Source organism: Dermacentor silvarum, chromosome 3 (genome assembly GCF_013339745.2).
Source record: "Dermacentor silvarum isolate Dsil-2018 chromosome 3, BIME_Dsil_1.4, whole genome shotgun sequence".
Lineage (NCBI taxonomy): Eukaryota > Metazoa > Arthropoda > Arachnida > Ixodida > Ixodidae > Dermacentor > Dermacentor silvarum.
The window spans coordinates 140,857,694-140,872,859 of NC_051156.1; the positions used below are offsets into that span (position 1 = coordinate 140,857,694).

At 49.5% G+C, this 15,166-nt stretch overlaps 1 protein-coding gene across 7 annotated transcripts in view; it reads right to left on the bottom strand.

Annotated features, from left to right (window-relative positions):
* The window catches only part of LOC119445839 (protein strawberry notch homolog 1), a 107,647-nt gene that overhangs the window by 87,874 nt on the left and 4,607 nt on the right, over positions 1–15,166 (bottom strand). For all 7 annotated transcript variants that reach the window (XR_007466044.1, XR_007466043.1, XM_049663672.1 and 4 more), the window contains exons 3-5: positions 11,027–11,347; positions 2,368–2,449; positions 1,438–1,647 (exon numbers count right to left, since the gene is read on the bottom strand). Coding sequence is in view for 5 of the 7 variants with exons in the window: in XM_049663672.1 (XP_049519629.1) it covers positions 1,438–1,647; positions 2,368–2,449; positions 11,027–11,347 (613 nt within the window). In the remaining 2 variants the exon portion in view is untranslated. The remainder of the gene's footprint in view (positions 1–1,437; positions 1,648–2,367; positions 2,450–11,026; positions 11,348–15,166) is intronic.

A 15,166-nucleotide genomic window follows, 5' to 3' on the forward strand; every position in this document is an offset into this window, starting at 1 on the left:
CTAAAAGACACGGACAAGAACGAGAGAACAGATGATGCTGTTGACCAAGCCCTTGTGTCGAAGTACCACGCTGACAAACTGTACACACTGCTGCGCCAGTACTCTCCAGACAAGACTTACTGTGATGAGACGAGCCTCTTTTATAAGATGTTGCCTGACAAGACGCTTACTTTGTCCGGGGAACCCTGCCACGGGGGAAAGCATAGGAAGGAGCATCTGACAGTAGTCGTGCGAGGCAACATGTCAGGAACGGAGAAGCTTCCGCTCTTCCTTATAGGCAAGTCAAAACATCCGAGATGTTTTAAAGGGGTTAAGTCACTGCCTGTCTGGTATGAGGCAAACTCCAAGGCGTAGATAACCCAGGATCCTTATGAAAAGTAAGTACGGAAGCTTGACCGGAAATACACGAGCTTCAGACCTGCGAAGTGCTCATGTTCGTCGACAACTGTGGTGCCCACGAGAACACAACGAACTGAAGGTTATTGATTTAGAGTTTTTGCGACCAAATACTACAAGTGTAATGCACCCCATGGACCAGGGTGTGATTAAGGACTTGAATGTTCACTACCGATCGCGCCTTTCGAATCTTATGCTCTTGTGTGTGGACCCCGGCAAGAACTACATTGTGGATGTGCTCTCGGCCATCAGCACTGTGTCTGATGCCTAGAAGACAGTGACGCTGGACACAATCCGCAACTGCTTTCGCCATGCAGGATTTGTCCTTGATAGTGAGGACAGTGCCACAGGCCAGAACTCCGCGGCTGAGATGCCGCCTGACGCGAACATTATCGCTGACTTCCGTGCTAGTGGGGTCGATATCCCCACTGTTACGTTTGAACAGTTCGCGAACTTCGACAGTGCAGTCCTGCCCTGCGCTGAGTTGGATGATGAGGAGATCGTCCGTCAGGTTCTGAAGTCGTCACAAGTCAACGCGCAGCCCACACACAAGACGATGCGCTGCCCACGCCACAGCCATCGAGTGCGGACTTAGTGCATGCCTTAACAATGCTCGTCTAGCGATGGTCAGACACTGGCCGATATATAGGCTGACCTAGTCGCGCGTAAGCGTGCATGTGTACAGTCGCGCATTGAGAATATTTTCCGGCCACTGGGACCATAAAGGTACCTTTTCTTTTTTGACTCTCGATTAATCTGACTTTTCGGCAGTTCCTGTCGAGTCTAAATAAACGGTCAGCAACTGTAGTTGCAAAAAGAAAACAGTGCCTTCAACTACGAGGCTTAATAAGTCACAAACACCCACACTGACTGGCCACCAGAAACACGAAACAATGAAAATTTTAAAAGAAAATCAAGTGTTCTTGCATGGTCTAAGCGTGCTTATTATAATGACAAATTTTGACAAATTAGAAACTATCCAGATTTTCTTGTACTGTGAAGGGGCCATACAGCCATCGCAACTAATCAGCTAGTGCTTACCAATGAGGAACCCCGCTCGGCTCCCATCAGGAAGTAGCACTTCATGCTGCTGGCTGGCATAGACAATTGCCTCCAGCTGAAGTGCAGATAGCAGTGCACGATCGATGACTTCCTCCGGAATAGACAGGTTGTACCACACGGCCGGCGGCTGTACACTTGACAAAGAGCTGGTCTCCACCACAGCATCTGGGTGCCGCTCTCCAATTTTCACTGTAACAAAAAGAGAATGAGACACAGCTGCTCACAACCAGTACACTAGAGGAAAATGTAACAAGCAACCTTGCAGAGCGCTTCCGAGATTGAAGTGTCTCAGAATGAACGGACCTAATCAACGAAAATCAACTACAGTTAAACCTCACTATAAGGAAGCTGCAAAAATCTACACTTTCTGTCATTACACCGTTTTGTATGGTTGTGGCGTCATGCAGTCTTGGAGGCCCTTCAACCACGGGCACCATGTTGCAGCTCATATTGAATGCAACTGTACATGTGCAGCCTTGGTGCAAGACACGCACATGAAAAGAATGCACCAAGTGCATTGCTGTGCCACATGAACCTCGTCTGCTACATTACAACCTAGCAGTATTGTCCACAGTAGGTGGAGAGTTAATAACAGCACGAAACCATGCGCACAGGACACCAGTGCCTGCTGTATTGCTAAGCCCAACAATAACTCGGCAGACAGTGCTAAGGCATGCCCACCGCTTCGGAAGTCCTTTGGAAAAGGCTAGAGGTAAGATTGCAACAGATTCTGTTATTGCCGAGTCAAAAAAACTAAGCCAATCTGAATGCACAGGACAGCTTGAGACAGAACAAAATTGCTAGCCTGCCAGACTTACTACCGGTGCTGTGCTTCAGACACTGCATGCCAACACAAGGTCAAATGCAGTGACCCAAAAAATGGGATAGCATGGAAAATAAAGGACTCACATTTAGAAGGTGTGTAGTCAGCATACGTCTCGGCCAGTCCCAGTTCTTCCTCTTCTTCAGCGTCCTCTCCAGTTTGCTGAGCCTGCAAAGCATGGCCACTTGCATACTCAGTACAGACGGCATCAATAGCAACTCCCAGAAAACGATTCTACAAGGCAATTTCAATACTCACCATCAAAAAAAAAAAAAAAAAATTCTGGCTCATTCATAAATCTTGTAGGCTCCCAGGGATTAATAACAACAAGCTTCTGAAAACTAAACAAGCTGAAGCAATGGACTTCCTTGCACAAAAGTTAAGTGTGTGTGTGTGCGCTATGCACTTTACCTCAGGCCTGCATTTCAGTACGATATGTACGGTTAAATCTCGATATAACGAGAGCGCTTTGTGGCGTGTTTGGAGGGTGCGGGCTCATCTCACTTGCGCTCCCTATCTTTTTGAACTTCTTTGAGCAGCTGCTCTATGTACGACTTCCAATTTCGCTATGGACTTTCGGTAGGACACCCTGCACCCGCACGGACCATCGGAGGAACCGGCAAGCCACGATTTTCTTGGCATTTAGCCGTTTTCACGCGTACCACACCGTTCCGCTGCTGGGCCAATTGAGGCCTAGCTCAACTGCAGACCTTGCATCTGCCCGGAGGCAACAGTTGGGCCTAACCAACCCAGCCCGAGAAGACAAACATAGTATACTCCGTTGAAGGCGATGATATTGACCCTGCGGAGTTGAACGATGGAACGTGGCAACACCCACGAGGCTCGTCCGACCCGCTCGACCTGCAAAAACGTTTTGGCCGCAAGAAAGCTGACCCTCCCAAGAACGCCGAAGGAGCAAACAGTGAAGGCGCTACCACTCCGACCAAGCGCAAGGCACGCCCGCCGCGTCTACCACGACGCAGACCCATGCCTCGCCTACCCGAAGACGACTATAAGATTGTGCTTCGACCCAAGTGTGCTGTGGACTTAGCCAATATTGGCCTCGTCACACTCTTGGACGCGATCCACTCAACCAGCAAAATCGACGTGGAACAAGCCGACCAGGTGAGAGTTCACCCCATCAAGAATACGATCACCATCAGCACGCCGGACCGACAGCGGGCCGACGCATACAGGACCATCACGGAACTGCGGAACGAGAAGTACAACGTTGACATGCCGGTGGCGGCGTATGTACCCGCTCCTGACGACTCTATTCGAGGGGTGGTTTACAGAGCCTACACCGACGAGACGGACGAAACGATCCAAAGTGAACTGGTGAGCAGAAATCCACAGCTACCGATCGTGAACGCAAAGACTGGGCAACTGCAAAAACTTCGCGATTACTTTCGCCAGAAAAGACTTGCCAACACTAATCGGGTACCGTTGCTTCACTATGCACGTGTACCCCTTCAGAGAGAGACCAGAGGCGTGCTTCAGCTGTTGCAAGTTGGGGCACCGCGCCGACGTATGCCCACAACCACGACCAGAAGATCCCAGGTGCCGAAGATGCGGAGAGGAACACCCGCCACCACCAGAGGGGGAAAAGCTTACCTGCACCCCGTCGTGCGTCGTCTGTCTGGGGAAACACCCGACAGGCAGCCGCAGCTGTAAATACCGGTTCATCCGACCCAAGCGGACCAACAATGGCCGGGTTTCCAACTCTAATAGCCAGGCGCAAAACTCAACCACGACCAGATCATCCCGCTCCAGGCAAAGGACCCAAGAGACTCTACGGGATCGCTCGGAATCCTTCCCACCTCTACAAGGCCGGAGGCAGAGCCGAGGCAGATCGTCGTCCAGACCCAGCGGTGCCCAACATAGCGGGCCGAGCACGCAAGTGACCTGGAATGGCAACAAACCAGGTCACCCAGGCCAAGATGACCCAACCGCCAAACCCCCAGGTAAGGGAGCTGGCAGAACAGGTGAAGAGCCTGCAGCAGGCGCTGGCTAAAGCCAACAACAAAATTCGACTATTGGAAAGTAAGCCTAATCCCAAGGGCCCTTTGACCCAAAATGCAAAGGAAATCGTGGCTACTGTTGGACGCGATAATGAACAGAGCAACAACATGGAGGTGGATAACGGACGCACCGCTAAGCGTAAAGCGGAGAGCCAAGCAGTCACCTCCGAAAAGAATGCTGCAGTGCCGGAAGATCGCCTCGCTAGAATTGAAGCAGCCATAGAAAAGCTAGCACAGGAACAGGCTAGAGCTGCAGAGAACAGACCAAAAGGCTTAAAGAGATTGAGGAAATGACTCATCATCACAGTATCCTTATTCTTAGAATCATGAAACAGATAGGCATGCCGGAGGCAGACGGGGTTCCAGGTAAACTCTTCCTGCCACCCCCAATGACCGAGAGTCCACGACCACGTAGCAGCACCCCTCCACGATTGGGAGGGGGCCCAATAAGGTCGCACAGTGCTAGTTCGGCACGAGTGGAACCACTTAGGCGCCCATCATGGCAGACGTAACAGTGATTTGGCAATGGAACTGTAGGAGCTTTGGCCGAAAACACCAAGCCCTGGAGCTCATCATTCAAAATTCTCAAATTCGACAAGACGTAATTGCTCTCCAGGAGACTGGGGTTGCTGCCAAAATTTCGGGCTCTACAGCCTATAACGAAATTACCTCGGCTGGCACCACCCCGGTCACCGCACTGATGGTACATAGAAATCTAACGGCTAATCAGTTAGAACTCGAAAATGTTAACATACCATACACAATGGTAGAAATCTTACACAAAAAACGGTCTGACCACCCACTATACGTTCTAAACATTTATAGTCCACCTAAAGATAAGAGTCAGGGCCACGGCGAAACTTTTTGGTAAGGCCTGAAGGTCGCCCAGGGGGCGCCGCTACTAGTCCTGGGCGACTTCAACGCCTATCACTCGGCATGGGGCTACCCTAAATGTGAGAAGAAGGGCACCAAAATTTGGGAAACCGCACAGGAGCTAGTCTTCACCCTTCTCAACAATGCAGACAGACCCACGCGTGTGGGTAATAGCGTCTCTAGGAATACATCGCCGGACCTAGCATTCGCTAAAAACACTGACCAGCCGAAATGGCAAAACCTGGAGCTGAATGTAGGTAGCGACCACTATATCATTCATCTCCACGGAGGTCTCATGTAGGGGATGGAAGAGGAGGAAATGGAAGGTGCGCCACACCTAGGTGGGACGCCTTCCGGGACGTCCGAACAAAAAGAGAGCATACACCCATTGAGGACCTAGATGAGTGGGTACATACCCTCGTCAAGGACGCCGAAAGTAACACTACAGAACTGGTACACGAGGAGGACGGCCCCAAACCGGACTCCAGACTCATCCACCGCTGGGAAGCACGGAGTAGTCTTCAGAAAAGATGGCTAAACCAGAAACATAACAGAACCCTACGTAAGAAAATAGCTCAATTAGAACGGGACATAGAAAAATACTCGCATCAACTGAGTCAGAAGCACTGGCATCAGCTATGCGATAGACTAGATGGGCAGTTGGGAAGCAAAAACACTTGGTCACTCTTAAAACATCTGCTTGACCCGGAACACACCAAGACGACCTCACAGAAAAACTTACCACCGCATCACTCATTCATTCCCAGGGGATGATGAGGACTTGATAAAAGAACTAAAAAATCGGTATTTCCCCCCCCCCCCCCAATTGCCAAAAAGATATCCCCCTACCTACCGGGTACACAGGAAAGGCAAATGAAACGTTAGATAGAGATATTCTAGAGGCGGAAGTTAGAGAAGTCTTACTCCGCATTAAAACGACAGCAGCAGCCAGTGAAGACAAGGTAACAAATAGGATGCTGCGAAATCTCGATGACCACTCCATTTCCGAAATTACCAAAATTCTCAACTCTTACAGGGCCAAAGGCATTATTCCAGAGAGTTGGAAACATGCAAAAGTCATCTTCATTCCCAAGCCGGGCAAGAAATTGAGCTGGGAAAATCTGCGTCCCATATCGCTCACGTCTTGCCTAGGCAAAGTACTGGAGCATGTCATTTTAGGCAGACTCAACGAATTCGAGGAACGCGGTGAACTTTTCCCGCATACCATGATAGGCTTCCGTTCGAATCTATCCACGTAAGATATCATGTGGCAGATCCAAAACGACATCTTACACCCCGGACCCGTAGGAGCCCCCCGTACCATATTGGGCCTGGATGTCAGTAAGGCTTTTGATAATGTGTCGCACGCCTCTATACTGACAGGTTTGTCCGAAATGGATGTGAGTGTACGGGCCTACAACTACATCGCCAGTTTTCTTAGCGACAGAACAGCGGAGATCCATTAGGGGGACTTAGGAGCGCCCGTTTTGGCCTAGGCACCAGAGGCACACCCCAGGGCGCTGTCCTCTCCCCCTTTCTCTTTAATGTGACTATGAGGAAGCTACCACCGCTACTCAACAAAATCCCCCATATTAAGCACTCCGTATATGCGGATGATGTTACCATGTGGACCAACAGTGGTTTGGATGGAGACATATGCTCCGCATTGCAAGAAGCGGTGGACACGGTGCAAACCTATGTCCAACATAACAGACTAACTTGCTCGGCGCAGAAATCTGAGCTACTGATTATCAGAGATAAGTCTAACAAGCCTCGTGATGACAGGACAGATGTCCACATAACAGTGCATATGAACGGCAGGCCAGTTCAACCGGTCTTAACTATTCGTGTGCTCGGCATGCTAGTCCAACATAACACGCAGAACACGGAGGCCATTGCCCGGCTAAAAAACACAGCCCAGCAGATCATTGGCCTCATCAAAAGGATAGCCACAAAACGTAGAGGTATGAGGGAAGCTGACATATGCAGGTTAACTCAGGCTTTTCTGATAAACAGCATCGTCTATGCCTTCCCGTACTACCATCTCCGCCTCTGCGACAAGACAAAAATTGACAGTGTAATACGCATGGCATACAAGGCAGCCCTAGGCCTTCCACGTTATGCCAGCACTGACAAAATGTTCAAACTAGGAGTCTACAACACGCTAGACGAGCTTATAGAAGCGCACAGAACATCGCAAAGGGAACGTCTGTCCAGATCGGAGACGGGTCGATACATCCTAGGACGGCTGGAAGTTGACCCCGTTGCAGCCTCAGCGGGCAGAAGAAGGTTACCAGACGAGATAAGACGACACTTCCTGGTGCGCCCCTTGCCCAAACACATGCTGGCCGGTAGACATGATCATAGACGCAAAGCAAGAGCCTAGGCACTTGACGAAAAACTTAAACATGACACAGAAGTGGTCTATGTAGATGCGGCCAAACAGGGCCCCCAAAATTACATCATCTGTGCGGTGACTAGAGACGGTACCGTCCGAACTGCAGCATCCGCTAAATCACCCTCCACCCTAGAAGCAGAGGAGGCGGCCATAGCGCTAGCACTCACTCTCAAACCGAAAAAAGTCCCAAGTGATTCCAAGCGTGCCGTCACAAATTATGCTAAGGGACACATAGGCAAACATTCGAATAGTATCATCAACTCTCTCCAAATTGACCGCACCACAGAACTAGTATGGGTCCCTGCTCACTCGGGAAATGCCGGGAACGAGGCAGCGCACCAAACAGCCTGAGGCTTAACCAACCGGGCGGGGTGCTCCTCAGACTCGGTGGACTTCCGGAGCGAGCCAGCGACCACATTTAATGAACTTGCCAGATTTTTCAAAGAGGTTAGGAAAATCTATCCAGTTCCTAATAAGGAGCTATCCAGAGAACAGGCCACGATTTTACGTCAGATACAAACTGACTCTTTCCCCTGCCCACACAGATTGGCATATATTACGTGCGGACAAGTGGACCCAATTCGCCTAAATTGTGGCCAGAACCAGCTGGCTACCCAAAATCATATCTTATAGGAATGCTCTGCCAAGCCCCCTCCGAAAAAACTACTGCCAGCTCCCTCGGAGGAAGCCTGGGAGGCCCTCTTAAGGTCAGAAGACAAGACCGTCCAAGAAAATCTCACGACCTGGGCTCTGCAGGTCGCCTCAACCGAGGCCACCTAGAGGCCAAGGCCTTCAGATCTACTGTCTGAAATTTTTTAATAAAGTTTTTCCTCTTCCTCCTCGATATAACGAAGTCAGTAAAATCGGCAATTTGTTTCATTATATTGAAATTTTGTTAATTTAAAATATAACCATTTATGCAAATAATGCAGTCACCGACAGATTTTTCTTGCACGAAAGGGGCCGCAAGATTTTCCGAATTATCGACCAATCTGAAAAAGTAAATCTAAATGAGAAAAGAAATGCCACAATCAGCAGTGATGGATACAGTTTCCTGTCGTGTTGACGATATCTTCGCATCTGTGGTACGAAGCGAAGTCAGCCACGCTTTCACGTCGACTCTGCTATCGCGGCTGATGGCAGCGGGGAGAAAATGCTTTGTCTGCATCTCATTTCCAACGTGTCTCCAGAACTCCAGATTATGCAACCTTCAGTACCACATGTGCAGGAAGAAGCTCACATACTGTCAGGCCATCTCAGCACACCCACTCTTTGCATACACGGCAGATTACCTCTAAAACAGGGCACACAGGCAGCGTATGCGCTTAGTTGCACTGACACCCAAGCGCAGTCACGGCCACACTAGAAAGGATATGCATGACCTACAACATGGGAGTGCGCAACAGTTTTCTACTCCAGATTATAAGTGCAAAGGCACCCTTTTGGGGACCAGCGCTTGTTGCCTGATGCGCTACAGACCTCATCACGTCTGTTAGCAGTGCACCTAGTTGAGCTTGTGTAATCTTTGGCTTTGACTCTGGGTACATAACTCTGATATTGCAGCATGTTTGCCTGTGCCATCATCTCTTTGCAAAGCTTCTAGCCTATGAAGTTACTCAGCAGCATGCAATTTTTTTCTTGATATCGAATCATGCTAACAAAGGCCGTTAAGTGCAATTTCCCAGAGATGCACAATATGTTTAAATAAAACGAAATTAAAAGTTTCAATTACGATTCAAGTTGCTAACAATGCTGTTACGAGTTAATCTGGTGAATGAGCAACTATACATCACATTTGCAGTCTTTTCTTTCTAAGCCGACGAGCGGTGCCTAATGCTCGTGTGAGGTCGTACCACGCCGCACCGCACTTGCCGAAAGCCCAAGCCGAAGAAGATTGCCCGAGCTCTTGCGAGTTGACCCATTGGTTATCGCCAGAGCAAGTAGCACAGCCGCCGGGATTTTTCCTAGCGGCATGTAACAGCTTGAGCCTGTGCTCTCGCAGCGACGTGCTATAGGTGCCTGTTATTGTATTTTCGCCCTGGTGCAGGACCCCTTTGGTTCGCCGCTGCGTGAGTGTTTGTGCAGTGCTGGTGCCGACGGATTCATTAAACGGTTTCCGTCAACTCAGGGCTTTACTGTGTTTTTGCGTGCGTCGCTCGGCAGCCCCTTGCGGCCTCTAGCACGCACGCGAGCGGTGCAAGAGGCGACGGCTGACGCGATCCTGTGTCATAAATATGCAATGAAATTGTGATAATTCAAACCGCTTCATTGCGACAGTGCATGTGCCGCAAAATGAGTGTATCGCGATCGGCCGGGCACACGCGTTGAGTTAGGCGTCGGCCACAATGTATCAAAAATGCTGTAGTAGCGCATTCTCTCGTGAAGTTGACACTTTATTGGCCACCTTCGGCACGTTTCAACCTTTGCCCCCACGCCATCGTGAAGTTCCTCCACAACAAAACTTTTCGCGTGTCCCATGAATTTCGTTGTAGCGGCACTTAACTGTATTCTACTTTGCTGCTGGTGTAAATTTTTGGCAGGAGCGTAATCGTGAGCACATTGTTTTTCTAGATGTTTAAAATGTTTTACACATGGTTACAGGAAAATTATCTATTTTGTTGGCTCGTTAAGCTCTAGGCCACCAGGTGGCTGAAATATGCAGACCGATCAGGCTGTTCACATACATTTGCACTAAAGCTTGTTCATCACAGCAATAGTAGTATGGAGGGGCTTTAGTTAACCCCTCCATCCACCTGTCAAAATGCCCAACTCGTGTGTTGTTACTGGAATACCGACACACTCGGCACTGCGACAGAATGCTCGCAATGCAAGCTGCTTCGATAGCTCTCGCTTGGGATCGACTGCCAGGTGGCTGCAGGAGATATTGGAGAGGCATCACGCGCTGGCTCCAGGACGTCCCATCATGACGCAGAACCAGCTTAGCCCGCCTTCACTGGTTCTCCTTCACTCGACGAACGAGTGAGGGAGAAAAAGCATGGCTATGGAGGAAGGTAACTTGTAATCGTCCGTGGCTCTTTTAATATAAGACACTTCACACAAACTGTGGTGCGAATGTTCTACCTGTAGCTGTACCCTACGCGTCTACCAAAATTTGTCCGAACCGTTTCAGGGACCCTTTAAGCTTTTTCTTTTTTTTTGAGTCCCACAAGCATGTCATTTCTTCACCACTGAAATGTTACAAATCACCTGCCTATCTTGACTTTTCTTCAGACAAATGGGCTATTCCAGTTTTTATTTCTGCACAACAAATCTTCGGTAACAGTACAAATTCGTTACTATAGACATCCAATAATAGTCCATACACAGCTTAGGCCAGATATGGGTCTCCATGAAGAAGGTTTTGAGCCCCACATCCTTTTGTCCCGGATTACAAAAAGTCCAAGAACTTCTGAACAAGTGATACACTTTTTCATGCACTGAGGCAACACACACCTGGGCGGGCATAGCTCCTGGTCCCATACCGTACTTCATGTCGAAAGGTGGCCGAAACATGGGGTATAGAGGTGCCGATCCATTTCCGGCCTTGAACCCAAAAGGCGGAACCATGTAGTAAGGTGAACCTGAACCCTTGCCAGCTCCATCCATGCCGGGGCCACGGGGCCCACCTCCTCCAGGCGGGAACTTGCTGCCAGAGCCTCCTTGGGGAAAAGGCATCTGCTGAGCCATCGCTTGCGCCATTTGTTGGGCCATGGCTTGTGCCATCTGCTGGATCATGTGTGGCGGCAGGTAGTTCATCAGGTGCGGAGGAATTTGCTGAAATGAGAACCACAGAGTCGGTTTACCATATTTATCAGATTAAACGGGGTTGGAGCCCCCAGTCAGGGGAACCAAGAAACACTGTCAGCCCTTCCACTGCGGTGGAGATGGGAGACCAGCTAAGCTATACTATGGTGGGAATTATGTATTTCCAATTATGACTATTAAGATGTGATGGTATAATTGGTTACTTGAACTATTAAAGAATCAGAAATATATATGATCGGGTGGTTTTCATTTATTAAGTGACCACAGGGACCATGGCCTTATGGTCGCTACGGTACACCGCCATAGGGTGTACGGCAAAGGTTGGCACGTTCTTCATAAAAACGTCACCAACGCAGCGCGCATTCGGTGCAAACGTGGGCAAAATGCCACCGCTGTCGACAACAGTTCCTGCGCTCTGTTTGTTTGACTGCACACAACTGCTGTCAAAACGCGGGCGTGAGCAAGCGTGCCAGCAGCTGCGGGCGAAGGTTAATGCGGTCTATCGCTTCAACAGAAACTGAGCGGCGAAAGCACAGCGCATACAAAGGTAGGAGCCGTGTTGCAGAACGCTTTCAAGATACGGTGCGCACGACCGCCCGTCGCCCAGAGAGTTGGCGGCACAGGCCGGCAGGGCGCGTCACAGTGGGAGAGCGGGCATGCACACGCACAATCTAGGGTGCCTCGATGCCCTCCTCGCCCACCGCTCCCCTTCCACTGAGAAGTGGCGTTTGCTCTCCGCCGTGCATTCGCTCCCCATGAAAGCGCACATCCCTCGCCCTCGCGTGCTTTCACTCGCACATACAGCATATGGCCAATGAGTTTTTTTCTACATCTGGACGCGACCATCGAAGAGTGAGCCCTTAACAGCTTCGCTGTAAAAAGAATTAAGTACAGTTGCCGACCAATTTTCCCGGACCTCGGGCAGACCAAAAAATAGTCCGAAAAACTCACCCCCCCAAATAAAATTTATTAGGCTTAAAGTGACAAAAATATAATAATGCAACGCCACAGACTACGCTTGGAGGTAATCAGATTTCCTTGGATTTGTGCAAGACTGACATCTCCATATACAGTCGACAAGAGCATCAGCGCGTTGGCGATCTCTGTTCGCAGAGATTGGCATGGAGATCAATGAAGCGAGCCCCGTTACTTCCTACCACTTTACTCTCGCAAAGGCACAGGAGGCGGTGCCAATCACAGAAATGCGAAGCCGCACAAACATAAAGATGCGACAACATGACACACTACGTGCAAAATAACAACCAAAACTTAAAGAACTGATCCTGCATTAAGTGACTATGACGATAATGCTGACCGAAAAAATTTTTAAAGTGTCGTCCCCTAAGCGTTTGGCCAGCTAAGGAAGAGCGGGCATAGCCTCCGAGACTGGAGGATGGCGCGCACACGCTATTGATAGTGTGTGCCTCCCTATCTTGGAGGCTACAGAGAGGGCCACTGGAAGCCAAGCCTGGCAAAGCTAGCAGAAAATCCGACATGGCAACCTCCAAGACCGAGTAGCATGGTTCAGAACGAGCGATTTAATCCAGAAAATTGAACGTTGGGTCTAAATAATCAGTCAAAAAGTCTAAATTTTTTTAGTCTTAAAAACCCGTCGACAATGCTATGCACACTATTATCAGGCGACAAGGGCTAGCGTCAATATTCCTTCTATTGCGACATCAATAACGTTTTTCAGGGAACTGTGAGGCCTTATACATTTTGCTGACGCCACAGTTCTTGCCTCCTGAACTGCAATAGTTAGTTTTCCTGGCGCAGAAGGCGCAGCCGACGGTGCATGGGCGAAACGGAGTGCCGACGAGGAGATGGTGAATGGCAAGTGGAGAAGGCGGTCTCAGCGGCTGGAGGAGATTCATAGCTGTCCGAATAATTGCAGCATTGTTGGAAACGTGGCGCATATCGACGCACATTGTTGGAGGCATTCGGTGCAAGTAGGCAACAGCGACGTGCGACATGTCCGGCACGGCCACAATAAAAACAAATCGGACGGTTGTCTTCCGTGCATCAATGGTCTTGAGCTCGTGCATGCTGTACCACTCGTCGGGCAGGAGGGGATACAGGTGGGCGCAAAGGCAGGCGAAGTGGACCGTAGGTCTGCAGTCCAGGCCTCGCAGCCACTCAGGCGTACGTCAGGGGAGCGGCAGTCAGAGCCTGATGGAAAGAAGGCGGGACGTGGTCGGCTACCTGCTCCTTGACGACATATTGCAGAGTGGGCGCAAATGGAGAACTCTACTTGCCATGTGTGAGCGGCATCAGCGAAAGCTGACAAGCAACTTCTTCACGGACGAACTCCTTGAACTGTACTAACAGCAAAGTGTTATCCGGGGCAACAGCCAAGCTCGACATTGAAGTGGCCTGTGGAAGAGATTGGCAGGTGGCTACGCTTTGTTTGCGTAGTTCATCGAAGCTTTGGCAGAGACTGACGAGTTCTGACACTGTTGCCGGGTTTTTCGCAAGCAGCATCTGGAAGGCGTCGTCTTCAATGCCTTTTAAGATATGCCTGATCTCGGCATCAGCCATTGCGGCGTCAACGCAGTTACAGAGGTCGACAACATCTTCTATGTAACTGGTAAATGTCTCCCCGCTCTGTTGCGCACGACCACGCAAACGTTGCTCGGCGCAAAGCTTGCAACGGCAGGGCGCCCCCGAATACCTCCGTTACGCAAGCTTTGAAGGCCACCCACGTCGTGAGATCACGTTCGTGGTTTCGTTGCCATACGCTGGCGACACCGCTGAAGTAAAACGACACGTAATTTTGCTTGTCACTCAAAATTTTATGACATGATCATATGCTGATACCCACTTTGTCAGCGACTTCTCGCACAGTCAAACGACAATTTTCACAAATCACAGTTCAAACTCTCTCGACGTCATCATCATCCGTGGTTGTGGGTCAAAGGTCGTCCAGGCGTGGGATCGTCACCGACCGACATTCTTCTGTCTTCAAAACGCTTGAACCAATGATAGCACTGCATGTGACTCATACAGTCCTCCCCATATGTTTGGCTAAGCAACTGAAATGTCGTTGTGAAAGGTTTCCCAAGTTTGTAGCAGAACTTTACACACACACGCTGTTCTTCCAATTCCTTCATTGTCACTTTGGCACCAATCCGAAGAACAGCTTATTCATGTGCTCACTTCAGCGGCTGTAGCTCGCAAACTAACGGTCAGAACGAAACGCGGCAAATGGCAGTTTGTTGTCTAAACCTGCCGCTACATGCGCTCAGTAGCCGCAGCACGCTCCCTCTGCTGGTTGGCGCGCTATTTCAAAAGTTCAGTTTCTTTTTGAACACACCTCGTAAGATGCCATCGATAAATTGTGCCATAAATGGGTGCCAGCACTGCAAAAATAGCACTACTAGCATGTCCTACAACTTAGATTGGGTAAAAAAAAAAAAAACGACTAGCGCATGCAGTCAGCAAAAGCATGGCCTTCAAGATCAGATTGTGTTACTTGGAGGGAGCCGTCGCTATGGCCCAGATTCAGACACTATCTGTTATGATAAAAATAATTCAATGCTTCATAAGACATGAATCGAACGGCCATTGGCTTGATGAACAAAATATTACTTTCTTGGGCTTCTATTCACACTTGGGAAGCGAAAAAAGAGCGAAAGCTCCAAAGCTGGCGGAAATTTTTTTCCCCACATGTCCAAGATGTTCACATTTGTTTTGCCACCAATGCCGCGGCTATCGCCAAATCTACCTACTGTGAGCGCATCTGTCTGCATGGTGGCACTCGTCACCACACTTCAAGCAATATAGGTTCATTCATTCATCCATTGGTCATCAAAATGAGTGATTCTATTG